This window comes from Strongylocentrotus purpuratus, unplaced genomic scaffold (assembly GCF_000002235.5).
Source record: "Strongylocentrotus purpuratus isolate Spur 01 unplaced genomic scaffold, Spur_5.0 spur5_scaffold_16, whole genome shotgun sequence".
Taxonomy (NCBI): Eukaryota; Metazoa; Echinodermata; class Echinoidea; order Camarodonta; family Strongylocentrotidae; genus Strongylocentrotus; species Strongylocentrotus purpuratus.
The window spans coordinates 33,167,168-33,194,557 of record NW_022145601.1 but is presented as its reverse complement, the minus strand read 5'-3'; the positions used below and the strand labels follow the sequence as shown (position 1 = coordinate 33,194,557).

Below are 27,390 nucleotides of genomic sequence, written 5' to 3'. Positions count from 1 at the left end.
TGCGACAATGAAAAGATTTTTTCATGAAAATTTTATCTTGAGTTTGACATCAATATGAAAAAGGTCTTTATTCTTGTGACAGCTCCAAACAGTTTGCAATTGCAAAGAGTCATGCAATTTTTCATTTTTAGAAATTCAATTTCCTTATTATTTTCTTTCAATTTGGCAGTTAGTTTGAAGATCATTGATTTCAAAACAGACGAGGTTCAGCCAGCCGATGCTTGTTAAAGGTACTACCGGTATGTTCTATTTGCAGGCCCCAAAAATTAAAAGATTGAAAGACAATACTAATTTAGAACTTCTCTCGAAACAAAAGGGCTTGAAAATGGCTTTTAGTGAGGAAATAACCATTAGTTGTCGAATCAACTAAAGTGATTGCAATCAATTAAGTAATAGTCTGTTTTTCATACCCTTTTACAGAACGGTTGTATGTTTTGTGCTGTGTAGTGGGTTATTGATGTTGAAAAATGCTCAAGTACTTGTTACAGCTCATTTTAGGTATGCAGTCACTCAATAGTGTCTGACAGTAAAGTCTAGAAAGTAAACAGGTTTCCTTGCATAATTTGAATACTGGGACACAGCTAATGTTTAAATTTCACAGATAGGACAGACTTATTCATAATTACTGCAAAGTTTTACAGAATTTGATGTTGGCTGCAAAAGGGACATAGTATCTTTAATGAGTTTATTTAGCCCTGTCTTTCCTTCTCTTGCAATGAGGTACTTCTAACCCCTTGATACTATTCAACAGAACCTTCCTGATGACTTTCCTTAACTGATTTGGCGTCTTATGTTGTATACAGTTGGTGGATTTCATACGACCCCTTCTTGATGAGTTTCATTTCACCCTGGGTGTTTTTCCTCCTCCTCTTGGTTTGATTTCTTTGTCTTTCTTACTCCCGGGTTTACTCTTGACGGAGCCCTTGTTGGAGTCTCTCACTGAACTGGGAGTTGCTTTACCTGGACACAGAAAAAAGAAAGTTATACCACTATCAGGGTTCTTGTTAATTTTTCTGATAGCAGGCTATTTATGATTTACAGGAGGCTACTAAAATTGCAAAAGAAAAATCTCTGTGCGCGTAGCGCACATCACCATGTGCGCGAAGCGCACATCACGAGCGCGAAGTGCGAAGTCCCTTGCGGCCGGGGTCCAGGGCCCGCCCAAGGGCCCTGGAAGCTTTAGGGTTTTAGATGCTCTCTGGTGCTATCTTAGCCTTATTTTTGAAGATATGACCACACTGTATGAGCCATAGTTTAATTATAAAGATCATGAATATTTTGGCTGAATAACTTACTTTTCATATGATATACAATATGAAATGAAAATGCTCCATTATTGTTTCTGATAAATCAATCATATTTGTGATGAATCTACAATTTTGAATTACATGATAATGATACAAGGTAGTCCTGGGCAAAAACGGTTAACTGACGTTTACAGGACCTTGTCAGTGAAGAAAATCGTTTGCGATAAAAAATTTAAAAAATTGGAACACACATTAAAAAAATATGACAAAATTGGATTGGTAAATGGTTTGCAGGTATGTGACAGCTGTTACAGGGGTCTGGGGGTGTTACGCCCCCAGCAGGGTCCAGGTGCAGTGCCTCAGTCTGGAGGGGAGTCTCCCCTGAAGGCAAGCCCCTAGCATTTCAAGATCTCCCATTCAGATTCTAGAGACCTTAGAAGGAAAAATCTTGTCAATTCAATCAGAATGTATTAAACTTTTCTCGCATATTGAAATGTAATGTGACACATGTTTAATATTCATGTACCTGAGGCTGAAACTTTTTGCAATAATTACATAGTGAATGATCATTCCATTTCTGAATCTGAGGACTGGCTAAGAAGATCCTCATCCAGACCTAGGATGTCAAGGGTGGACTTCACCTCCTGGTCTTCAGCTTCATCTTGCTAAAACAACCAGCCCCCTTCTCTCTTTTCTCACCCTCTTTATTCCCTTCTCTCTGCAATGTGTTCATCGCTCATGTACCTTTTCTTATTACTGCACTCTCAGCTCACAACTTTCTAAATGTTTACACATTCGATGGTCAGTTCCTCTCACATCCCTTCTCCCCCGAGTCTCTCTCTCTCTCTCTCTCTCTCTCAAAATTAATATCCATCCCTTGCCGACTCGCCCCCTAAAATAATGTTCATATATAAATAAAATACAAAAATATTGATAACAATAATAATTGAAGTTTTAGAAATATCAATCAAAAAAGTCTTGGATATTATTTGTGAGTAATTTAAGTTTTTGATCATTCTTCAATTCAGCCGATTAACACAGCCACCCTTTCTTACTTCGATCTTCACTCATGTCCCTGCCTCGTCCATGCAGGGACATGCAGGGACATGCTAGCCCATATGCTCTCTCAGTCACACACACACACATGTACACACAAACCTCCGGCGCCCAAATACACTGTACATACACACAGATGGAGAGCTCATGCTTGTCACATGCACACATGTGGGCGTGGCTTCTTGACCTCCCACTGAACTGAGTACGGTGAAAGCACGCGCGGTCACCAACCTGTAATTTATGCTGGTATCAAACTCCACCCACATAGCTAGAGAACCTTCCTGATTGGTCACTAACTTGGATCAGCTCATTGCAGGGTGTGTCTTGGGTGTTTGTGTGATACACACTTCCACATAATTTCATATGGCAATGATATACATGGAGGGAGCTCTCTCCCTGACCATGTGCAAACATTGCATTGCAAAGGCATATATAAACACGTCACAGATCAGCTATCTTCACAGAGTAACTTTGCAAGGTTAATCATGATATCAAATTCAGATGAGGAATAATAAGACATGTTTTATGTTGTTTATTACTGGTCTCTGTTTATCAGGATGACCCAATTTGTGCCATAGTCCGGGGCTGGGAATGCTCAGACCGACAGTCTGAAGACCAGCAGGGTTCCGAGCTACAGCACTATTAAAAAATACTGTATTTTCACTTTTTCAGATTATTATTAAACGGTTAAACGAAACCGCCCGTATACTTTTAACAGTTAACCGTTTAGCACAAAAACCGTAATGACTCAGGCTTAGAAGACATCGATGTCTGCCGTTTCGATTCTATTTTAATTCGACTGGCGTGCGATCTCGGAGATAAATTCACTCAGCTAGCTCAGCTCGGCTCACAACGCGCGCTTTTCTTGCGTAAGCTAGCTTGCCGGCCTGCGCTTGGCTCTGGCGCACTGGGCATATACTAGATAGCTCAGCCCCCGCGTGCGCCGCGCCGCAAGTCCATATTTTAATAGGGTTTTATTTTACGATCGTTTCGGAGACGTTTCATCTCATTTCTTTACGACCGTTTTCACAACCCCGCGCTATGAAAGCGTGTCTTCGTGAAGCTTGTGATAACAGAAATTTGAGATAGCGACTTGACCGAATATGATGTGATTTTTGTATTATTATTTTTTTTTTTTGGAGAGGCTTACAGCCGGCTACGATTGCCGTTACAGCCGGAAAAAATAGCCGGTTGCCGGCTATTAACAAGAACCCTGCACTATCAATGCAAGCAAATAGAGAGGATACAAAGTAGTACAGACCAATGTATCTCTACAGGAGAGGATACATGGAGTGACAATTGTCAGCACTGATGTCATGTACAAATGGGCAAATTTTTAGATTTTTTTTTTACTTTTCATTCACAATGGTTCATTTAGTATACATGTCCATCTTATTTCTTTAAAAATGAAAAAAAAAAAAAAAAAAATTATTAAAGAGTATAAAATACAAATAATTGATACCAACTTGAGGGGAAAAGTGGATTTATTTTGACCTTCAGAAAACTCTAAAGTGCTGTGGGGTACTTACCTCTCTTTAAGTAATTTTCCCTTCTCTTGCTAGCCTTGCATCCATCTTTACCCAGCAGATGTTTCTTCCAGCTTTCCTCACCCTCTGGGATGTTAAGATGGCAGGTTGGACACCTGGCTGTCCCAGGCTTCGATGCTATATGGGATTGTATCAAATAATGGATGTATCAGAGACACTCTTGTGCATTATAATGTATAAAGCACTTTCAACCAAAGTCTCTAAGCGCTTTTTCATTAAAACCTCCACAATTGATGCATATAACAACACAGACAATTTCCAGTAGGTTCCTGGTATTAACTTCTTCCACTGGTGTAAATATAAAATCACAAAGATCACAAAAAGACACTTAAATTAACAGACAACGAGAGAGCACATCAGAGTGGTCGCCTGTAAGGCGCACCACCTCCTCATTTGCAATATGGACATAACAATGAAAGGTGGAAAGAGAGTATCAGTACATCAATATTCTGATACACCAAACAACAAGAACATGTAATATTTTGCTTAAAACCTTCACATTTTTTCCAATCATAAAAGATTAATTCATGTACATTTTTAAAGTGTGTATATTACCTTATTTAAAAAAAAAGAAAAGAAAAAAAAGAAGACTAATGTAAATAGAGAGGCTCTAATTGCCTTGTACGGGGAATCTTGGAAATGTTATGACTGATATGTCTTCCTAAAAAATGGCAAGATAAAACCCTGGAGCTTAAATGATGGCTAGAAGGATTCACATTATACCATATTTCTATTTAAATACATTTCAAAGGCACAATCTTCATTCATGTTTTTTATCAGACAATGAATGAGATTGTGAAAATGATCACAATTTTATTTCAGCAAAATATCATCCTAGTACCCACATGGATGATATTCAATACACTGCAATTCAAGGATGACAAAATCACTATATCTGTTCACAAATGTGGCAAATTAAGAACTTACGCTGGCAGAGTTTCTCTGATACATATCGATCAATGTCGGCTTTACTGTGCGTCTCGGAACAACGAGGGCACTGTGCAAAGTCAGCCCTCTTATCACATTCAGTCAGGATATGCTCAGTCAATGTGGAGATCTCCACCACCTGTCATCCAAACATACAACCATTGTTCATTTAAAGGCATCGTTTAACAATATAAAATCTGAGATGCACGGCCCTACATGTTATCAGTGTCTGTGATGTGGTGTAATATTGAAGCCCTAAAAAAATTGTGCTTCAAAACGATCAAGAAGTGCCTCAAAAAAGTAAAAATCTTTGAGTGACCCGTTTTACCATACTCATTTCCCCAATAGACTGTAGTGTTATGAAAACCGTCCAATCATAAATATCTTGATAATCAGACAGGCGATCAACTTGTTAAAGTCATGAGGTTCCTGACTGACCTAAAGGTTTATGATTCTGATTGCAGCATGAGCTAAATCCAGGATTTTGTTTCAGAATCTGAGACAAAGTTACCGGATCCCTTTAATATAAACAGGGATCTCTTGTAAGACCTTAAAAAATGTTCCATGCATGAAATCAACTGCTCACAAATTTTGAGAGTAGGTCATTTACAAATTGCAAAAAGGTTCATTTCATTAAGTTTTGGGTCGAAAGTATTGGATGAATGAGATCATTTTAGAACTGACATGGCTCCTTGCACACAAACAAATGCCATTTAGCAAAGAATTATTCCAATAATCAAAGCAAAAATTCGAATTTAATTTATTTTCTTTGCGCTTTAAGAGAATTGCACAAAATGTTCGATATCAGTTGAGTCTCCATTTACACAAGAATGTTATCCTGCTGTTACAACATGACAATTTGATGGATGAAAAAAATCAAAGAGTGCAATTGCTCAAAATTGTATGCAAAGTTTGTAAATTGGGTTACTGTTCGTTTTTTCTTCTACCATTTCTCTTCCACCCCGTAATATTTCTGGGGGGTGTTTCACAAAGTTTCTAAGTCAAACTTAACTCTAAGTTGGACTTAATTATTATCGAGAGCCATTTGTAGTCTTAAAATAAAATATGTTCAAGAGCTAAAATTCAAGTATTCTGGACTTTTTATAAATTCCACATCAAGAACATGAAATCTCCTTGATAATAGAAAATTATGAATGATTTGAATCAACATTTCATGCCTCTTAAACTAACTTGTACAAAATATTTGTAAAGATGCTAACGGCTATCCATAACTGTTAAGTCCAACTTAAAGATAAGTTGAACTTAGGATTTTTGTGAAACACCCCCCTGGAAAAATAAAAGAGAGACTGTCAGGTACCTGTTTACAATTATGACACTTGGTGAGAATGGGGCAATACTTCCAGTAGTGTACATCAAGTCCCTCCTCTTTAAACTTGGGATCTTTCTCTGCACAGAAGATACACTGCTGATCGATGTCTTCACCATACTCAGAGGCATCAGCGATGCTAGGGGCTCTGGGAGGAATCTTCTTGTTCTGAGGGGCTGTGAAACAGACAGATGGTTTGGAGGTTTTAATAGGTGAAATTTGATAAAAGAAAGAGTGTGCTTGATAAGAATCAACCAGAAAAAAATGACACAAATATGGGAGATTCCCTAAGTTCTGAGGGGCTACACAACAGAAAGGTGTGTCATCAGTGATGCTAGGGGCTCTGGGAGGAATCTTCTTGTTCTGAGGGGCTACAAATGGAACAGATGGTTTGGAGGTTTTAAAGGGAGTGTAGCTTGGCAAATACTGGTTTAACATGATCTATGTCTTCTTTTGGACAACTGCACGTAAATGAATGGACTTGATAAAGGGTAGTCAGCGACTTAATCTCTACATGGTCAGCGTTCTCAAAACAGACCGCAGTTCTCCTCACGCTTCATTTTGCGTGTTTGGGTTGTCCGAATTCGTTCTATTATCCGATTGGCCCTGAGTCAGGCTACAGGAAAGACACATAGTCTCGTCATGCTACACTCCCTTTAAAATAAGTGAAATTTGATGAAAGAATCAACCAGAAAAAAAATGGGAGATGTCCTAAGTTCTGATGATTTACAAAACAGAAAGGTGGGTCTCTGTTGAGCCCTTATAGATGCAGTGCTACAGCAAGAGAAAGGGTATGTGTGATGCCCATTATCCTTATTCTACAGTATGAACTTCTTTACAAGGGACTACAGGGCTCTCGGTGGGATCTTCTTGTTCCCGAGGGGCTGTGGTGAAATAGCGGATGGTTTGGGGTTTTATCGGTTTACTGTTGGAGTTTACAAATAAAGCAGATATATTATGACTATTTAATATTGTGAGGACTTTGAAACCATTGAAGATAGATATCAAACAATGAAAGGAGTAAGAAATGAAAGGCTTAGGGGATTTGAATTCCACTTTACAACTGACAGGTTTCGGATACAGATCAATTAAAATATCAGAACAGATCATACAGGCAAAATAAAAAGCCAGGACATTTCTTAGAATGAAACCTTCTCACAGATATAGAGGGGCAGGGCAAGAATTATTAAAATGTATGTCTCCTAACTGTAATTCAAGATCCGAGATGCACTGCATATCCAAAAACATTTGTCTTCAATTGCTGCCACAAAGACTAAAGAGCTTTATGCTAATGTACTAGAATAAGTGACACAAGCTAAAGAACAGTCATTATTTAAAAAAAAAAAATAATAATAATAATTAATACCTTTTAATTTGTTCTTGTCTTCAGCAGGAGCCTGTCATAATTACAGATAAAGTGTGAAAGAGAAAAAGAAAGAAAAGAAAAGAGAGAAAGAGAGAGAGAGCAAGGAGGGGGGGGGGGAGAAATAATAATATGATAATGATATTAGGAATAACAATCACTTGGCCTAAAGAGATGAAGTGTATTACAAAATCCAAAAATTGTAGCGAATAAAGACATACTAAACATTATCCAGGATTTACCAGGTAGAATTCATTAGAGGGCCTGAAAATCACCTAGAATGAGCTATTTTGTACACAAAAAAGCCTAAGCTATGGTCTGAAAATAACACGCCACGGCCTGAATTCAGGCTATTGCCTGAAAACTGGCATCCCTGATTATTGTCTTGCACTCATTAGAGTAATCGAATTGCAAGGACGAACCGAAAGCCAAAATCAAACAATATAATCAGAAGCTAGAAAAAGAAAGAGCGCAGAAATAAAAGGCTCTGATTGGCATCTAAAAATAAAAAACAACTTGACATGATGCCACCCATTTCATGAAATACAATATACTGGTACAATATTTTATTTCATTTTTCTTTATGACCCAAATCATTTGTTTGGAGCCACAAGGGTATTAGCTAATATACTATAACACAGAGTAAATGAACTTTTGGTTTTGAACAGACAAAATAAGGTTGTGTTGATATGTGCCTTTCATGCAATGTTTATTTATAATTACCTTTTTGGCAGCATTCTTTATATCCACACTCTTATCAGGACTCTTTTCCTTCTTCTCCTTGTTCTTCTCCACATTCTTTGCTGTTGCTGCCTTGAGCTCAGCTAGCTGGTTCTGAAGATCATCTATCTCTGCTTTCTTGGCCTTCTTATCATGGTCCTTGGCAGCCTTCGCCTGAGCCTAAACACAGACAGACAGACATACAGACAGACAGTAAGAAGTCATTGACAATAGGCGGTGTCAGACAGAGGCTAATTATCTAGATAATTAGCTGTCTGTCATCAATTGTCCCGCGAAAAGCCCCGTGAATAACCCTGTGAAAAAAATGCTCTAACGAAACAAGAAAATTCTCCCTTGATAGGATTTTTCACAGGATTTTTCTATCTGTCACCAAGGTTGAAAAAATAAAATCTTGTTAAAGGTCAGTGCAAGGTCAACTATTAACTTAAGGATTGGCAGGCATATGGTTTTTAACACGCTATCATAATCTGCGCACAATTGTATTAGCGCGTATTTACTAAGACGTGTTAATTGCGCATTACTTTTGATTGAACGAGTGATGTCACAATGCTATCTACCTGAGCGGTGCATGCGCACTGGCCCTTCAATTATCTAGATAATACGTAGACTGCCTGTCACCTACATAAGTGAATTATCTACATAATTCAAGATGGATCTGGAAAATTGTGTCTGATACCGTTATCCATAGGTTTCAATGGTGAGTGAGTATTCACAAATTGAGGCTCACGGTAACACTATGGGGTAGCCTTACTGAAAAGGCGGTTGACTTAATTCTTTCGTCAAAATAACGTAATGAACTCAATGTTTCCAAAATTCCTTTTTCTATCCAAAATACAATGAGTCTGCTACATCATACCAAGTCCTTTTGTATTTTCCCCGTCATGTCACATATCAAATTTGTTCCTCTTTACAAATAAAGAGAATATTGAAAACTGTTTTTATTTTTATATTTAGTCTAATGTATTCATCATGTTTTGATATCTACAGGTAAGAACTGAAGAAGAAGTGATCGAGATCAAGAAGGTTGCGAGCAGATCTCAAAAGTTGAAGAGTGAAGAGTGTAGTTCTGAAAAAAACTGTTTATATTCCTCTGTAAATTACGTGAATGGAGTACCGGTATGTATCGAGGCGTTTCAAAAAGTGTGTTGTGTAAATCATTGGGAGATTAAATCTATACCAATGGAACAAACGGCGGACCACCAGTCAAATTTTGGCACATGTACAGTGTATGTATACTTCACAGTACTACAGTAGTATATAATAAATATTGATGATGTATAGTATAAAGTATATATATAGTATACTGCACAGTATATACATGTATAGTATATAAAAAAGAGTGTTTCTGCTAGATATAATTTTCCTTCTGTTTTGCTATAAACACTGCATTGTAAATTGATTTATACTGTATATATGTTAACAGAATATTGATTTGTTACGTTACATTGTAAATTGACTTATATGACATATATGTTTCCAAACAGAATATTGATTTGTTACATTACATTGTAAAGTTATGTACATCAATTAAGTTTAATAAATACAATACAATACATACATGTAGTATACATTGTGTATATCATATAGCACATATAAAGATTCTATGTCTCTGGCGGTCCACGGTTTTAATCCATCGTGGATAAAGAGTTCAATTTCAACCAACAATATAACATAACCAACAGAAAGAACATCAACATGAACGATGACATAACACACTATACAAAATACAAAATAACATAACGGTTAAACATGAAACCAACACTTCATTTAATAGAAGCCAAATCACATGGATATACTAGAGATTATTTTTAACTGACCTGTTTTTTCTCATTCCACTGCCAAACTCCTACATGAGCAAATTTTGCAGGTATAAAAACTTGTCAGTCATAACACATAGGGTCTGAATTGTCAGACTATAGACTGCAGCCCATAGGCCATGTACTGATGTTTCTCATATCTAGTGGAATCTGGGTTAAGCTTTGTTCAGATATGATGCATAACATATCTGTATCTTATAACACAGAGCGCACAGTGTCATGGTCGAGTGGTTTAAGGCCCTTGACTGGAGAGGAGAAGGTCGAGGGTTCGAATCCCGACATAGCACTAATATCCTTTGGCAAGATATTAACCTGCACTTGCTACTCTCCCCCCAGGTGTTAAATGGGTGCCCGGTAGGATGTGAAAGTCCATGTGGTTGGACGAGCTTGTAAAATGGGGACTGGCTGGAATGCTCTCCGTTGAAGACTCCCTCTGTAAGGAGGGGTGGTTTTGGGTGGGTCAGTGAGTGAAAGGAGGGGCGGTTTCAGGCGGTTTAGTTGCTAAAGGGTTAAACAAGTCCAAATAGGGTCTGTGCATGCAGACTACATACCTTGAGCTCAGCTCTGGTTGGTTTGCCATCGATCTTATCAAAGCCATCGTATATCCTGCCATAGAGGGGGTTCTTCATGATGGAGGGTTGCTCAGACGACGGCAGGTGCGACATGACCTCTGACCCCTTGAGTTTGTAGAGTTCAAAGATGAGGTTAATGGATGCATCTCGCACGATACCAGCTGGGTGCTCCAAGCCACGGTTCGCAAACTTCATTACACTGGAGGTCGACATCCCACTGCAGGCAATAACACACATAACATAGTTACTCAGAGATGATAGCATCTGCTGAATATAAATGGGTCACCTATCAACAAATCCTTTAACCTTTCATTTGTCACAAGTGACAATTTGCACAAAATAATAGTCATTATTTGACAGGTATAATTTTTGTAACACAAAAGCTTTGCCAAACTACCCATTTCCAGTTTTGATTAGCGAAATAACAACCGTTTTAACACCAGCATGGATTTACACTGGAAACATTGTAATATCCTTCAATCCCTTGGTATTACTATCTTGTGAAAATCTTGCAGTGAAAATTGTTTGAGTGTATTATACTAATACATTCAAACTTTAAATGAATCTTTTCCCTTGAAAAGAGAGTAAGTTCTGTATGCATCAATACAAATTGTCATCAAATAGAGGAGGCGCAATAGCTCAGTCGGTAGAGCAGTGGTCTCGTAATCCGGTGACCCGGGTTCAAAACCAAGGCAATGCGCTAGTGCCCTTTGGTAAGGCATTAATCCTCATTACCAGGTCCCTCGGCCGTCTGGTTGCTTACTTACAAGCATTTATGCTTTCTTAGCAGTCAGGTAAAATAACAACCACCATTCAACCCATAGTATTAAAATACATACAATACAACGTACAGATGAGAATAGGGACCTTGAACACTTCTCGTAACTTCTGACCTTTACCTATGGAGCTATCAAGTTACAAGTTTATTTTGTTTCACATTTCACAAAAAAGAATTCACCTAATTGACAAAATTAGAACATAATATGAAACATACTAAAAGTGTCACGTTATATAATCCATTCTTTGTAAAGAGGTCAAAATTAATTGTATTGAATAGTAGGTTATACAGGGTGAAATGTGAGGAACCTATCAAAATAGCTATATGATCTCTTTTCCTACAATCCATCATCCTACCTGTTTTTGTCTACCCCTAGTTCCTTGATAAGCTTTTCAATGATCTCCACCCTGGTGACAGCCATCTTAGGTTGAGCATTGTTCTTGAACGGTGTTTGGCAATGGACAGGGATGGTGTGTAGAGGGCGCACGTCAGGGAAGCTTGCCATCTCAACGATGAAGTCAATGTCGGTTACTTTCAGCTTGGCATTCTATGGGCAGAGAATGACATGATAGAATACTTTATAATAGTAATATTTTATTTTATTTTGTTGCTTTTAAGCCATAGTGCACATGTTACATAATTATACCGAGTTAGACAGGTCCACCTGTGCGCTTAGAAACAACTGTATAAAGCGCCCTATAAATGTAATTATTATTATTAATACTCGTAGTAGATTTACAGCAATGATACACATGTAACTTCAAATTTCTTTTTTTTCTTTTAATGTAAGCTAATATCAATATTAAATCATAGTGCAATTTGGGATTTAATTTCGAAACAAAGAAGAACTTTGCAAAGGAGTTTTATTAATAAGTATGAAAAGATTTAACCTAAGGCTTGAGATCGCTCCACTTACACACCACAATGGTGTGCTTGCTGTGAAAAAAGTTCTGCCTTGATTTAGTTTACTATAATTGAAAACAAGCTTGAAAAAGTAAAAAGCAAAGACACAACTAGAGAAGCTTAAAATATCTCATGGTTTGGTAGTATGTCTTTAAACAGATAACAAGAACATATGAGCTGTTGGAATTCGTTTTAAAACTAAGGAAGCTTGAAGTCCCCTGATAGAGTGTTTATTCATTATTCATGTACGTATCATTCATGTTGAATAATAGGACTTTACTTGTGTGAATGTTCATGATCCCCAAAATCCCCAAAATCTGATAGTAGTCAAGTTGTAGAGTGTGGAGGTGGGCTTGCAGGTAAACTTGAGTTCTGGTAAATATAGAAATAAATTCTCGCAGAATCAAACAAAACTTACACTGAATGGTCAAGATTACAAATAAATGACATGTGTTAAACAATTTTGGTAGAAAATGTATAGTGACTGAGTAATGAGTATAGAAAGATAAAGAAATCTGGGTAAGTAAGCCAAACACCATGTACTTAACACAGGTCTCTATGTGTAAAAAAGGAGTAATGGTCTTTATCAAAGATGATGTCCAGTAAGTTTCTGTACGTTTTAATTTTTTCCACTGGTTTAAACAACCAATCTACTGCAGGATAAACAATCCAGAATAAATCATAGCAATTTCCTCTCAAAACAGGATTCCCATACCAGAGCTCAAGATTAGCTTGAAGATGATGGCTACTCACCGTATCACCGATCCTTGCCATGAGTTCTGGTAGGATCCTATCCACTCCCTGTGACGTCTCTCCCTTACCAAGTTTCTTATGAGTTGGGATGAACTCTGTGAAGAGGAACCGGGTTAAGTCGACCGCATTGTTGAACACCTACAGGCAAATATATGCAACATTTGATAAGTTTATATATCTGTATGATTAACTTACTCCGTTCACATTGATGTGTATTTCACATGTATTGTAATTTGTAGGTTTATTTGCACTTTTTTGTTTTGTTTAATATATAATTGTTTATCAGTCTATTTTGTTTGTTATATCGCTTAGAGACTTTGGTGTTTAGCGCTTAATAAACAATGTTTTTATTATTATTATTATTATTCTTGCTTCAAAATATTTATTACTGAGTAATATATATCAAATTCAAAATTAAGATTGATAATTCCCCCCCCCCCTCCCTGAAATAGCAATTTCTATTGGTAGTGATATTGTTTAAGAGGTTTTATAAGCTCAATTAATGAACAAAGAATAACAAGTCAATTTCATATTTCAATACAATAACCAATCATTTAATTAAAAACTTGCTAATATATTCCCTTTCCATAGTGTTATACATTTGTGCATAATTCAAAGAGAAAGTAAAATATTTTTTGTTTTACCTAATTTAGTACAACAAGAAATAAGAAACAAATAGAAACTAACGAAAGAAGAAAGCCAACATTGAACTAAAGAAAGATGATAAGAGGGAACAACTTACCGAGAAGACTTTGTCCTTCAGACCCTTTGTAGCCAGAAAGATGGCCGCTCGTAGGAAAGCACGAACTTCCTCCTTTTCTTTCCCTTCCTCCAATGATTCTACGAGAGATCTGACGTCTCCTAAACCCTCCTCCCTCAAGGCCCAGCTCCTAGAGTAGATCTTCATCACCTGTCATGTAAAAAAAGGTTATTAACAGTGAGGTACTTGCATGAGGTGTTAAAGACAAAGTTGACTGCTGTTAAAGGGATAATTGAGTTTTGGTATAGAGGGCACTACACAAAATAATTTTTTTGGTGAGACAATGAAAAAATGAGTGTCAAATTTGAAAGAGCATACAGTTTTAATGACAAAAATATCTTTGTTTGTTAAAAATCGGTTCAGAAACGTCACTCGAAATGTAATAAATAAGATTAAGAGCAATAACCATGCATTTTGAAGGCATTTGCGGTCTTAAACAAGAACTCAACTGTCCCTTTAAAGGTGGAAATGAATTTCTCAATCTTTGGATATAAGTTTGGAAGGAAACATAGTCAAATTGTCTCCTGAAAAGAATCAGAATCAGTCTTTAAATGCCCTCGGATTAGAAACAGGATGACAAAAACAGTCAAACCTGCTTACGTGACCACCTGTCTACAAAGACCGCATTCTTTGTTTCCCTTCGGCAGTCGCCGTAGACAGGTTTGACTGTAGTTGTAAAGTTTGGACTGCACTGTCCTATCTCACATGTGTGTTTAGTCCCATGTATAAACTTCTGTATGCAGTTCAATTGACATTCAGCAAGACTTGGTCCATTTCCTATCATTCTGATGATTCCAACCCATCACTGTGTAAATCAGTTCTTATTCACCACACAATCATCCATCCAAAATTGCTTCCAGACGGTTTTTAAAGCCCTTCTGCAATAGTTTGGCCAGGAGGGATTAGACCTCCCTGCATGATCAGCTCTCAATTCGTTCCTGTTTTCACGAAGTGACGGTAGTGAGGAAAATCCGCTCACAATTGTATGCGATTTTCATTCACTACCGTTACTTCGTGAAAATAGGGACGAATTAACATAAGAAAAAGTGGATCATGGGGGACCAATGGTCACCGCTTAGGCATTGTATGCTATATAGAGGGCGCAAGTAGCCATAAGTAGTGCAGTGGGGCTTTAAAAGAGCACTTTCCTACCTTGTCCTTTCCAAAGACCTCTGATGCAGCATCTAGTTCCCTGATGTTGTTGTCAGACATGGCACCAAGCTGTCCTCTCCCGGGAGTCACCCCTCCGGTCTCATCCTCTGTCCTCGCTGTCTCAGGCTCCTCCACCGGGGGCAACTCTGGAGGCGGATGACGAGGGGAACTAAAACACAACAACAAAATAAGCATAATTATGATAGTTCTTCTTCTTCTTCTTCATCATAATCTGCCTCCTTCACTCCTGAAGATTCTTGCAGATGAAGGGGGTGTGTGTGTCACAAAGGATGTGAAGTGCTAAGTGTCCTATTTACATAAGGTGCAAGTAAAAATCTTCCAGTCTGGTGCTCGGGAAGAATGACTGTCTGTGTTGTTCACCTCTAGGACCTGGGGAGCTGGTACCCTTGATGGTCTAGTTTCCAGTCCAATCCAATCCAATCGGTAAGGTCAAGGTCACTGTACAGGTGGTTATCTTATCAACTCAGCTCTTAATCAACATAAGAAAAAGAGGATCATGGGGGACTAATGGTTACTGATTAAGCATTGTTTTCTATATAGAGGGAGCAAGTAGCTACAAGTAGGACAGTGTGGCTTTAAAGAACACACGTATATAGTCTTGCTTGTTGATATTAATTTCAGGTGCGGTTTGTTGTTATTGTCTTGTTGTTGTGTGTGTCACCAAAGTGAAATCTGGAGCTTACTTTTTGAGTGTAGGAAGCGGCCTATCATCAGCATTGTAGATGAACGGGTCTCTTGGGCTTACACCAGGGGGTTTGTGCTCCTGGTTGTGAGGTGGGGTACCAGGATCCCTTGGGGGTGGCCCCTCCCTCCTCTCTTCTCTCCTTGGCTCCTCCCTTCTCTCCTCTCTCCTTGGGGCGGCTTCCTTGGGTGGGGCAATCTTTTGAGGCTTTTGGTGTGACTCAGGCTGTGGAAGGTAGAAGGGAAAGGAATTGTCAAAAATTAAAGATAAAGTTGAGTTCTGATCATGCGATTGCATTGTGAAAGAAAAGGTGTGGAATGGATCAGAAAAGTTGATCATCTAGCATGTAAGTATTGGTGTGTACTGCAAGGTTCTGGAGTCATCAAAATCATAATAAATTTGGCCAAGTCTTGGTAAAGTAACAAGCACTGTACACAGAAAGATGTACATGTATATGAGGGAGGCGAGTTGGCTCAGTCGGTAAAGCATCCGTCTGTCGAACCAAAGATCCCGGGTTCGACTCCCACCCAAGCGGATTACTGAAACCTGCGTTGTGTGTTAACGTGCCCCTTCCCTTGTTCATAGACGCAGGTTATGTCATGTGGAAAACACTCCGTCCCTCGGATAGGACGTTAAATGGAGGCCCCGTGTAGAGAAGAGTCACTACCTTTGCACGTTAAGAACCCACTGCACTATTCGTATAAGAGTAGGGGGAAACCCCGGTGTAGTGGTCCACCTGCACACCCCCGGTATAGTACGATAATACTCCGTAAAGAGGTCTGTACTCAAAAGGAAGAAGAAGAAGGGACTACACAAATGGTGTCGGGCCTACTTACCTTGATTTCCCTATCATCCTATGCTCATTACTCAGCCAGAATACATTTTCTACCAAACTTGTTTGGCAAATGACAGTTATTTGTAATCTTGAACATTCAGTGTAAGTTCTGTTTGATTCTGTGACAATTCAATTTCTTCTTTTAACCAGAACTCAAGTTTATCTATAACATGACATGATTCAGCCTAAGGGAACAGAGTAATTAATATTTGCTCTGGCCGAAATTCCTTTCAGCTTTCTTTGATTAAAAATAAAGGAATTAGGCATCATCCAGGTATGATGCAGGGAACCACAGCGTTGTTCCTTTTTGTGATGACGGAAGTGTAATACATTCTCATTCCTGTATCTTATAACACAGAACGCAGTAAATATGTGTAGAACCTTTGTTGTGATTTAAAAAAAAAATATTAAAAAAAAGGGTGCGGTTTTCCGCATCATAACTGGATGAGCCTTTAGGGTTGCAATTGGGTTTTAGGGTTAGGATTAGAGTTGGGGTTAGAGTTGGGGTTAGAGTTGGGGTAGAGTTCGAGTTGGAGTTAGGGTCAGGTTTGGAGTTAGAGTTAGGTATCGTGTTGGGTCCAGGATAGAAGGTCGGTTAGTGTAGGAAGTTACTGCAGATCAATTCTTCAAGGAGCATGTGTTATACAACCACTGTATTAGATGGTATGGAAAAAAGCATAAACATGAAGTAAGTTATGGTAATCATATAGGGATAGGGATAGGGATATGAAGGAGAATACAGGTTGAGGATAGAGAAAATTATTATAGACAAATAGGAGGCAGAGAGACAGAGAGAGATGGAGAGAGAGAGAGAGAGAGAGAGAGTGAAAATAAATATATATCATAAACAGGGTAATTAAATGATTATCACAATCGCACACAGAAACATCATTTGCGTTTTGTTTAGCCATACCTTGGGTCATTAGCACAAAGGTTATCAACAAGTTTGGGTTATAGACAGTAAATGAGTTATTACAGGAATGTTTTACCCACATTTTACAAATTAGTACTAATACTGAATATATAGGGTGCACTAGGGCAACATGTAGCCCTTCGAGGCATTTAGTAGAATCATATCAAGAATTAGGTTCACAAAATTCAACCAGAGACTTACACATCAGGGGGGGGGGGGATGAGGAGGAGGAGAAGGAGGAGGATGAGAAGGACAAGGAGGAAGAGGGAGGGAGGGAGGGAGAGAGAGAGGGAGAGAGAGAGAGAGAGAGAGGAGGGACAGAGAGAGAGAGAGAAAGAGAGAGAGAGAGAGAGAGGAGGGACAGAGAGCGAGAGAGAGAAAGAGAGAGAGAGAGAGAGAGGAGGGACAGAGAGAGAGAGAGAGAAAGAGAGAGGAGGGACAGAGAGCGAGAGAGAGAGAGAGAGAGAGAGAGAGAGAGAGAGAGGGAGAAACAGAGAGGAGGATGGAGAGACAGAGAGAGAGATGGAGAGAGAGAGGGGGGGGGGATATAACTGTCTTACATCAGATAAGAAGAGCAAAGATAAAAACTATCAAATCAGTCAATAATGTGAAAAGTCCACAGCAAATGAAATACACACATTTTTTTAAATGATGCAATTAACCCCACAAAACCTGCATGTACTTGAAGTGGTCACACAATTTGACACAAAGCATTTTCTACGGACTTACATGTACATGTACATCCTTATTTTGCATGGACCAATCTTTAAGTGGCCACACAAGATTCTGAACAGCATGCAAAAATGATGAGGATAATAGGAGTATTAAAGTAGGGCAAGATTATTAAAAAACACTGGGTGTGAGATACTGTAAGAAACAAAATAAATATTCTCCATCATGCAAACAGTGTACAATAATTCATTTCTGTAATCAAACTGATTATTTCCTCTTACCGGTAGATACTATTGGATCCTTCCATATCAAATCATCCAAATTGGCATAAATTCTACTGAAATGAACAATCTATTGTCCACCAACAACACTGATTCAAGACCAACAACACACCGAACAAAAGTATTTCAGTACACCCAAATGGCAAAGAATCGGTCGGTTTTGGAGTCAGCGTGAAATCGGTTTGGCCGGTATTACATCTTACTGTACTTTCCAGTAATTGATTTATAAATTGGTGAATGAACATTGATAATAATAATATTAATAATAGCGAAGGCTTGTAATGCTCATATCTTTCAGATTTGACACTCCTGACGTTCCAGAGTTATAACCCGACGTGAACATGGCTGCCATTATGGCAATCTACCATTTCAGGGAATTAATTTCTGCTAGGTACTCATTTACCTCACTTGGATTGAGTGTGGCAAATGAAGATGAATGTCTTGCTAAAGGACAGTAGAGCTGTAGCGGGACTTGAACCACAAACCATGCAATGTACAGTCCAGTGACGTATCAGCTACACCAGGGGAGTGTTACACAAAGACTAAAATCGACTTTAAGTTGGACTTAACTATGGCAGGCCGTTCATGCCACTGTTTGCTCTCACCATTTACTGGCACTGGTCTCTCAAGGAACATACAAATCATGGTCACAAATCTACAGAATTTATTTTTTGATTATTCATTATTGAAGGAAAAAATATTATCTAAAGATCAGAATGGTGAGAGCAAGCAGTGGCGTGAACGGCTTGCCATAGTTAAGTCCAACTTAATTTTTAAACCTTTTAGTCTATGTGACACTATGACACCTCTATAAAGATATACGTACCTTACTGATGTCCAGTAGATCATAAAGCTCTAATTGCTTGTAGATCTGTAGTCGATATTCCTCCATCTGAAGTTTCTTGACTTTGGCAAGGTCATAATCCTCCGTCTCTATCGCTCGTCGCTTCTCCACCTCGTAACGACCCAATCGCTCTCCAACCTTAGGAAATGAGTGTGATTAATAGGCAATCAGATAGTCATTTGATCAAGACCAGTACTTCATCCATCATATACAGGAAGCTACTTCTAAAGGTGAGTTCTTTATGGAACTGCATATCAGGAGATTTGCATTTAACCTATTCATAATGCAATGACCTGACTGTACCAACTATCATTTTTATCAGATTTTCCAGTTCTTAAATCATTATATTTGTATGGGAACCGGAATTCCCTTTGCCACATACAAAATGTATACCCGCCGTTGCTGCCCTGTATGGCCAAATAACATAGTTGCGGTAGTGAGAATTGTGTTTGGATCTTTGTTTTGGAGCAGCAAATTTTGTTGTTATTGAATAGACAAAACCCTCCTAAAAACCCCATACACATAGCAGCATCTCTGAATGGACAGATAATTCAAAAGAAGACAAATACATGTATATCACAATGGATGACAAAAAATAGAACATCTAAGTTCTTACTTCTTCACTTCACCTTCATTTACAAGCTATCTCTCTATATCCATCACTTGTGCACTATACAAGGACATGTATTTAGATCCATTCCTTTAATACACTTGCAACAATTTAGAATTACTATAAAAATTCCCCTAAAAATTTCCAGTGAGGTACCTAATGCTTTGAATTCTACTTGGCTATAAAGGGGATAAGAGCAAGGGTACTCACCTTCTGAAGGTCAGATACAGCCTGCTTCAATCTCTTGGCTAAATCAAACTCCTCCTCTGTGAAAAAAACAACAAAGCAGCCCAGATTTAACCAGTTGACTATTGAATTATCCCATTCCTAGAGGCCTAATACAGGAACCAATTAGCTCCTGTAGGTAACGGGTTAAGTGTTCTGAATATCACGGTACTATTTCTTCTCCAACATTAAACAGTATGGAGAACACGAACCTGAACATAATGAATCATAAACTACAGACACGGATAAGAGAGTGGACACTGTTTTTCAGTGAGAGAGAAAATAGGGATTTAGCTCTGGAAAACTCTGAATGAGCTATAAATAAAACAAAATACAGAAAACTCATCTCAAGAAATCCCACTTTTTTACCAACAAAACCAATAAGCTCCAGCTAATACATGTCAATCAGTATATATTTTTTTGCATTGACAATTGACCCCCTAATTCCCATGGGGTAGTAGTTTAATAAAGCATCAAATTACTGTAGGCAGTGACTTAACTGTTGTCATCAACTACTTTGATTAAATGATTCATAGATCATCAAGGCACTGTACCTTGTTATCAAAGTTTGAATTTTTGAGCAACAAGAGATTTTAATTGCTTGCATCGAAAGAACTGATGACATACATGTATCATTTGTTGAGAGTCAGAAGAGTGTTAAGTCTCTGTTAAGGTCTCTGAGTTAAGGCCCATATGGCTCTCAGCTGATGGCATATCAAACTGGATAAGAGCTCATAGCGTGTGATGAGAGGTAGAAGGGCATTAATTATGCATGAATGTACATGAGAACTTGTAATGCCCTTCTGGATCTGAGCTGGTGACATATCAAATGTCATCTGTTGAGAGCTAAAAGGACCTGTGTTTATCATTTTACAGCCTTCTGGCTCTCAGCGGATGGCACATCATATTGAAGGCTTACGTATAACAGCTTCGTTCTTTCTGTTGTCTAGTTTCCTGATGATATTAGCCACTTCTGGGTCTTGATACATATCAAATGCCAAGTCATCCATTGGAGATATGTAGTCTGGTCTGAAAAAAATAAAAATAAGCATGTTGCATTTTATTCACCACTTCTCTACAATCTCAAACAAGTTTAAACCTACCAAGAAAATGACTCCTATCCTAAACACCTTTCATCATATCATTGACAAACTTGATTCAAATCACCCAGGTCATCATTTGAATCAATTCCAATTAAAATAGAATAATCATGAGTATTATGCTTTAAAAGACATTTTAGTGAATGTATTATTTAGACAAAAGCTGTCATTGTCATTGATCTCTCTATATAAATATATATTTATATACAAAATATTTTGCAGTTACCCTTCTTTTAGTATAGCTTCCTGAGTGAGCTGCCAAAGGGATAACCCAACCAAGGGCAGCTATCAAGTCTTATCCGTCAATAGCAAGTACTGGGTCATGAAACCATTTACAGTATTGTCTACACTAAGCCAACCCTGAGTTTACTTATTGATAGCACCGAGGACTATGGGGTCGACCTCTCCTATCCTGCCTAATTCATCTTCATTGAATGTTGAGCCAGGAGGCATGTGCTGGTTGATGACATCATTCACACGTTTCCCTCCTCCATCGTTCTTGCTGTTGTCAGTTGCTAACTCATCTCCAATGATGTTCACTGCAACCAGACCAACCTTTGGAAAGAAGACAATGATGAAGAAGGAGGAGGGAAGGACAAGGCAAATGAGAAGACAAAGGAGAAGATGAAGAAGAAGGAGGAGGGAGAGGAGGAGAAGGAGAATGAGAATAAGGAGAAGAAGAAGAAGAAGAAGAAGAAGAAGAAATATAAGAATAAGAAATATAAGAATAGTAAAGAAGACAAAGCAATATATATTTGTTTCAGGGCTAGAAGGTACTCGTATACAATCATCCTCCTCAACAAAATTCACCCAATATTCTAGAAACAATTAAGGAGTTTGATGGATAATATAAAACTCCAAGATGTTTATGCCAACTAAATTCACCGGCATAAGCCAAACAGAGAATCCCACATAAACTAAATCAAATTACTTTACTACTGCTCAGATGATGATAAACATCTTATTGCTATCTAACAATAACAGTGACAAGCCTTGTATATGATAAATGTGTTAGAATACGTGAATAGACTTAGTGATCTTCACGTAACAGACAGAATCTCTGTCTGTCACCATCATTATACAATTTTTTTAAATAACAAAAGAGAAATACAACATACCTGGTTATAGAGATTATGTTTGTTGACATGGTTCTTGTAGACTACTAATCGAAGGTACTTCCCAACTGCATCAACATGAACCGACTTTAGCTCTCTGGCTTTGAAGCCAGTCTTGGCATTATCAGACAGAGTGATGTACCTGTGTGGTGACAATAGATCAGTGCATGTTTTTAACTATTTCTCATTTTCAACAAAAATCAGTAATCAGCACATGTAAACTCATTTATAGTACAGTCAAACCTGCTTTAGCAACCACCTGTCTACAAAGACCTCATTTTTTGTTTCTCTGGAAAATGGTTTCTCTTTGAAACGTGTACATGCAGACCACATGCCTATTAAGACCACTTTTCTTGTCTCCCTTAACCACTTGACTGCGAATGCGTGGCTTACCCCCTGTGCTACATCATTTTTGTACTGTTCAAAAAGTGTACACTGTACACGAGATGAACAGATTTTATTTTGAAAAAGCGCCGTACACGAAAAGGCCAGATTTTTTTTGAAAGAGCACCATCTACTGTTCAAGACCGGTATAACATCATTGCAGTGCTAATTACACAGTAGGGCTAGGCAGTCAGTGTGCAGTGCTACGGTCTTGAAAGTGCAATGCCCTAACCATGTACGTACCACGTACATGTACGTGGTGCACACAGGGCATGCAAGACCTAGAGCATGTACATGTACGTGGCCCGCAGCCAAGTGGTTAAGTGGTCCTTCTAGACAGGTTTCACTGTAATTAAAAGCAGGTTCAAGAACCAACAACAATGTACAATGTATCTGGTTTCAACATCAATGGAGTGAGAAGTAAAAACTAAATACAGAAAACTGGAGAAATTATGCATTCCCTGAACAGAAATGAAAAGACTTAAACAGAAATGGTTGAAAACGAGTCATAATTCTTTTTACAATAATAAATTGATTTTATATCACGGGCCAAAGGGAAGTGAAATTAGAGTCATTTGCCTTACCTCTTCATTTAGTAATTCGAAAACAAATTGTGTAATAGCCTCATTGAGAACACCAAAACTTTTTGGAGATTTGACTAATAGAATATGAGAAAAATAGTTTTCTAGGAAAAACCATTTCAAGAGAGAAAATAAGAAACACATATTTTGTTTGCATGTGAAAAAACAACTAAAACAAAAAAACAAGTAAAACAATGGATTAAATATTAGAAACTATACGTTTGATATCCTTACCCTAATCTTTTATATCTTTGTCCATTCAAACTGGTGATGTGATCAGGAGGCAGACTTCCAACATAGAACTCAATTTTGGTTGCTGTGCATGAAGAATGAAACGTAATACCGGTAGTGTATAATTGTCAAAAGAATCTGCATTAGTTCTAGTAGCGAAAAAAAAAAACTTGACTGAAAATTGTTGGACATGTATTCAAACTCAAAGTATCCCAAGTGTCATGAAATAATGAGTATAATTGAAAGAATCATTTCATTCATATACATGTAGTTTACTCTGATCCAAGCTCTAGAAGAGTTGCCAACTTCATTCAACCTTCTTCTTTTCCTCCCTCTTCTTCTTCTTCTTTTTCTTCTTCTTATCTTATCAGGTGTATAGTTGTACTATATTTAGAAGGCCTATCCTAAATTCTTTGATTTAGGTGATGTATGGGACAAAATACTTTGGATTGGTGAGGTTTACAACAAATACCAGTAAATATATGTGTTAGCCCTACATGTATATTACATCGCCCATCCCAATTCATGATTAACAGTTCAAATCAACTCACGTATGAGGAACTGATGAGACAGGAGCTGTAGCTTTCTGATCCGAGTCTTGTCCGGTAAACGCAGTACGATCTCCTGTGGGTAGAGACAGAAGCGTCCCCCGACCCAACCCTTGACCAACGGGTTGTGTATCTCCAGCTCCTTGCAGTTATAACCCTCATCCGTACTGCTGGCGTAGATTACACTGAAGGGAATCTTATGGGGCATCTCTCCTCAGAGTTTGGTTCACTTTGTCAATTCTCACCGACCGATCCAACGTTATTCCACTTTTACAAAAATCACATATTATTTTACATGGACCTTTCACGGCTTGTAAAATATAACATTCTTTCTAATAAAATGTAGTCGTTGATGCTATGTCAATACTCCACCATATTTGTAGTACAATGGAAGACTGTGTACATGTAGCGGAATCAACTTACATGTACCTGAAAACTACATCCGAGCATCAATGTACGCAATGTTATCTGTTTATCTCTGTTCACGCAAGAGATCAAGGCAAGAATGTCTTCCAACTGGGCAGTAAGTATCCACAACTGAGATTCCACGAAAATTCAAACGAAAATGGGCTATGATACTTGGTCTGCATGGGAAGATAAATCATGAAATAAAACAAGAATTTTAACATTTAATACAGTACACACTTTGCTGTAGTTTAATAGGAACCTTACTCTGAAGAAAAGTAATTTTGTTTAAAGAAGTTACACATTATTGGAAATATTCATCAACAAGATTTGACCTCTTTTTGTCTTTAGAGAAAGTAGAGTATTACATGAAGTTATTAAGTAACATTAACACTAAACAGTTTGATTTACAAATATATAATTATGACTGAAAAGAAATAATATATAAATAAAATATTTTTACTAACAGTTAAACAAAATAACAAAAGTCTATACATAAATATTACCAAAATCTTTGTAAAGAATCAAAATTCTTTCTAATACTTCAGTTCCAGCTTATCTGTCCGTTTTCTTGAAAAAAGTTTGTGTGATGAGATTGGCAATCACCCACAAATGCACAAACTCAGACTCAGAACTGTATAGCTGTATTGACATTGCACGTAAGTTAGAGGTCTAGTCTAGATCTACGTAACTTTTTTGAAAGTTTGAACAATTCTCATTTTCGTCATATTTAAGGTACAAACTTGCGAGTTGTACTGAAATGTACATTGATTTTTCTTTTTTTTATGTGTGTACATGTACCTATAATGAGTGTGCATCACCTGTTTAAAGCATGACATGTCAGTGTGTTATGTAATTGGCATTGCCATTGCACTTAACTTAAGTTTTAAGTAGTCCCTCTCTCACTTAAAAATAAGATCGAAGCCACGTGAGCTGCTCATCAAATTATGGGAGAGCGTAAAGTCGTAAACTGTGTGCACAGCGCTCAATGGGGAAAGTTCTGCATGGATTGTGTAACCTCCAGCTCCCCTCACTAACCCGCCTTCAGACCTTACGAATACGAAGTTACGCCAGGCTTCAGCATGTTCACTTTTCTCTGAATCTGATTCTGTGTTAGACTGTAATGATTGATATCTGTATGGTGGTGTGACCAAAGTTTGCTTTCTCAAAAAATCGGTAAGATTCCGAAATTCTGATATCACCAATGGAAAGAAGATCATAAAATTACCCATAAATTAAGTTTTCTTTGGAATTGGGTGCGAAATTGTGAAAATATTGACAAAAGATCAACAAATTTTGCAGTTATTTGCGTCCGTTCTGGAAATCTTCATTTTGAGAGCAGATATCCTCAAAATTGTAAGTAGTCTAGAGATCTAGGGTCTAGACCTACATGTACATGTTATGTCAGAGTGGTACCGAGTGGTTCATATTTTGCCTTGCAAATTATGAAATTACCTTATTTTTTATGTATCATGTTTTTGTATAAATCAGCTGTAAACCCCCATGCGTGAAGTTACATGTAGGTCTTTGTTTTTATGACTTTTTTAGATGCAGCGCGCACGCACGATCGGACATCAAATTTTTAGATCGCAATATCTCTGAAATTCTTCAACTATAATTTTCTAGTTGATCCAATTGGTAGTCAAATACTTTGCCGTCCATGTGATGTTAGATCTAGATCTAATTAAAATAAATAAATTTGTGTAGAATATGAGGAAACATGGATCGAATATCACATTTTCTAATAAATATGTTCTAAAATCTGGGCAAACTTTGGAGTTTGGTCACCCCTTCATCAGACGATCAGTGGAGCCAGACATCTAGACATAGAATCTAGAATAGATCTAGACTAGAGAATATTCAGACTAGAATAGTCTTAGCGGAACAACCGTCGATATTATTAGCATGATTAGAGACTGGAGGATGTCTAATAATCAACTAGCCCTTTCCTCAGTCTGCAGTCTTACTCTTAATATTAGGCTAGATCAGATGGTTTCATGGCTGGCACCTTCCATCATAATTTATGAAGGGGTGACCAAAGTTCGCGGACATATTTTTAGAACATATTACAAAATGTGATATTCGATCTATGATTTCTCATATTCTACACAAAATTACTTAAGAGTCTATTTCAATTATTACCAAATGGACGGCAAAGTTTTTTACTGCAAATTGGGTTCAACTAGAAAATTTATCGTCGAAGTATTTCAGAGATATCGCGATCTAAAAAATTTGATGTCCGATCGTGAGTGCGCGCTGCATCTAAAAAAAAGTCATATTCATAAAAACAATGAGACCTAACTTCACGCACGGGAGTTAAGTTGATTTATCAAAAAATGTGATCCATCAAAAATAAGTTAATGTCATAATTTGCAAGGCAAGATATCATACAATCAGTTGGTACCACTTTTTACTTTTGGGGAAATCTGCTCTCAAATTGAAGATTTTCAGACCCTTATCGGTAAGTTGATAATTTTTCGGAACGGACGCAAAAGATTGCAAAATTTGCCGAGCTTTTGTCAATATTTTCACAATTTCGGACCCAGTTCCAAAGAAAATTTCATCTCTGGGTAATTTTATGTCCCTCTTTCCAATGGTGTTTTTAGATTTTCGAAATCTTACTGATTTTTTGAGATAGCGAACTAAGGTCACGCGCGAACTTTGGTCACACCACCATACCATATACCATGTATACGGCCGCGCTAGGGGCAGCGCATCCCACCACATACCGGTACCGCTAAGCTAGCCGGTAGGCACGGTCCATGACCATGTCCAGATCCAGTGACGTGAATATGTCAAAATGCAATGTTTATGTGGTCATTTAGAATAAATTCAAGCGTGAATACTATTGCACGTGTTTAGGAAAAGAAGGTAACATAAAATAACAATGAAAAAATCCACAAATTTACTTACCTTTTAGATTTTTGTTGGTCAAAACACGCAAAAACTTGTGATACAATCAAACGGCGTACCGTTTCCAATGGAGTATTTCTCATTATT

General features: G+C 37.8%; 1 protein-coding gene across 2 annotated transcripts; it reads right to left on the bottom strand.

Moving 5' to 3' along the window:
- Nucleotides 1-612: 612 nt before the first annotated feature.
- Nucleotides 613-27,390, bottom strand: LOC762577 (centrosomal protein of 104 kDa). Of its 2 annotated transcripts, XM_030987315.1 has the most exons (21): nucleotides 27,304-27,390; nucleotides 23,989-24,569; nucleotides 23,441-23,522; nucleotides 22,245-22,383; nucleotides 21,497-21,681; nucleotides 20,946-21,055; nucleotides 20,012-20,067; nucleotides 19,174-19,329; nucleotides 18,124-18,180; nucleotides 15,648-15,871; nucleotides 14,944-15,112; nucleotides 13,774-13,941; nucleotides 13,032-13,169; nucleotides 11,732-11,922; nucleotides 10,577-10,814; nucleotides 8,191-8,367; nucleotides 7,471-7,501; nucleotides 6,096-6,280; nucleotides 4,778-4,916; nucleotides 3,833-3,967; nucleotides 613-960 (listed from the first exon to the last, which is right to left on the bottom strand). In XM_030987315.1, exons 2-21 carry the CDS (start codon nucleotides 24,191-24,193, stop codon nucleotides 839-841), a joined length of 2,907 nt encoding a protein of 968 aa, XP_030843175.1. In that variant the 5' UTR covers nucleotides 24,194-24,569; nucleotides 27,304-27,390; the 3' UTR covers nucleotides 613-838. The 2 variants fall into 2 exon arrangements, with proteins under 2 accessions (XP_030843175.1, XP_030843176.1); XM_030987316.1 differs by lacking the exon at nucleotides 18,124-18,180.

Coding starts and splice junctions, on each gene's coding strand:
- LOC762577 (XM_030987315.1), bottom strand. CDS start 24,193: ATGCCCCATAAGATTCCCTTCAGTGTAATCTACGCCAGCAGTACGGAT. Junction 8,368..10,576: donor CAACCAGAGCTGAGCTCAAG/GTATGTAGTCTG, acceptor GTCTGTGTTTAG/GCTCAGGCGAAGGCTGCCAA. Junction 3,968..4,777: donor ATCAGAGAAACTCTGCCAGC/GTAAGTTCTTAA, acceptor AATCCCATATAG/CATCGAAGCCTGGGACAGCC.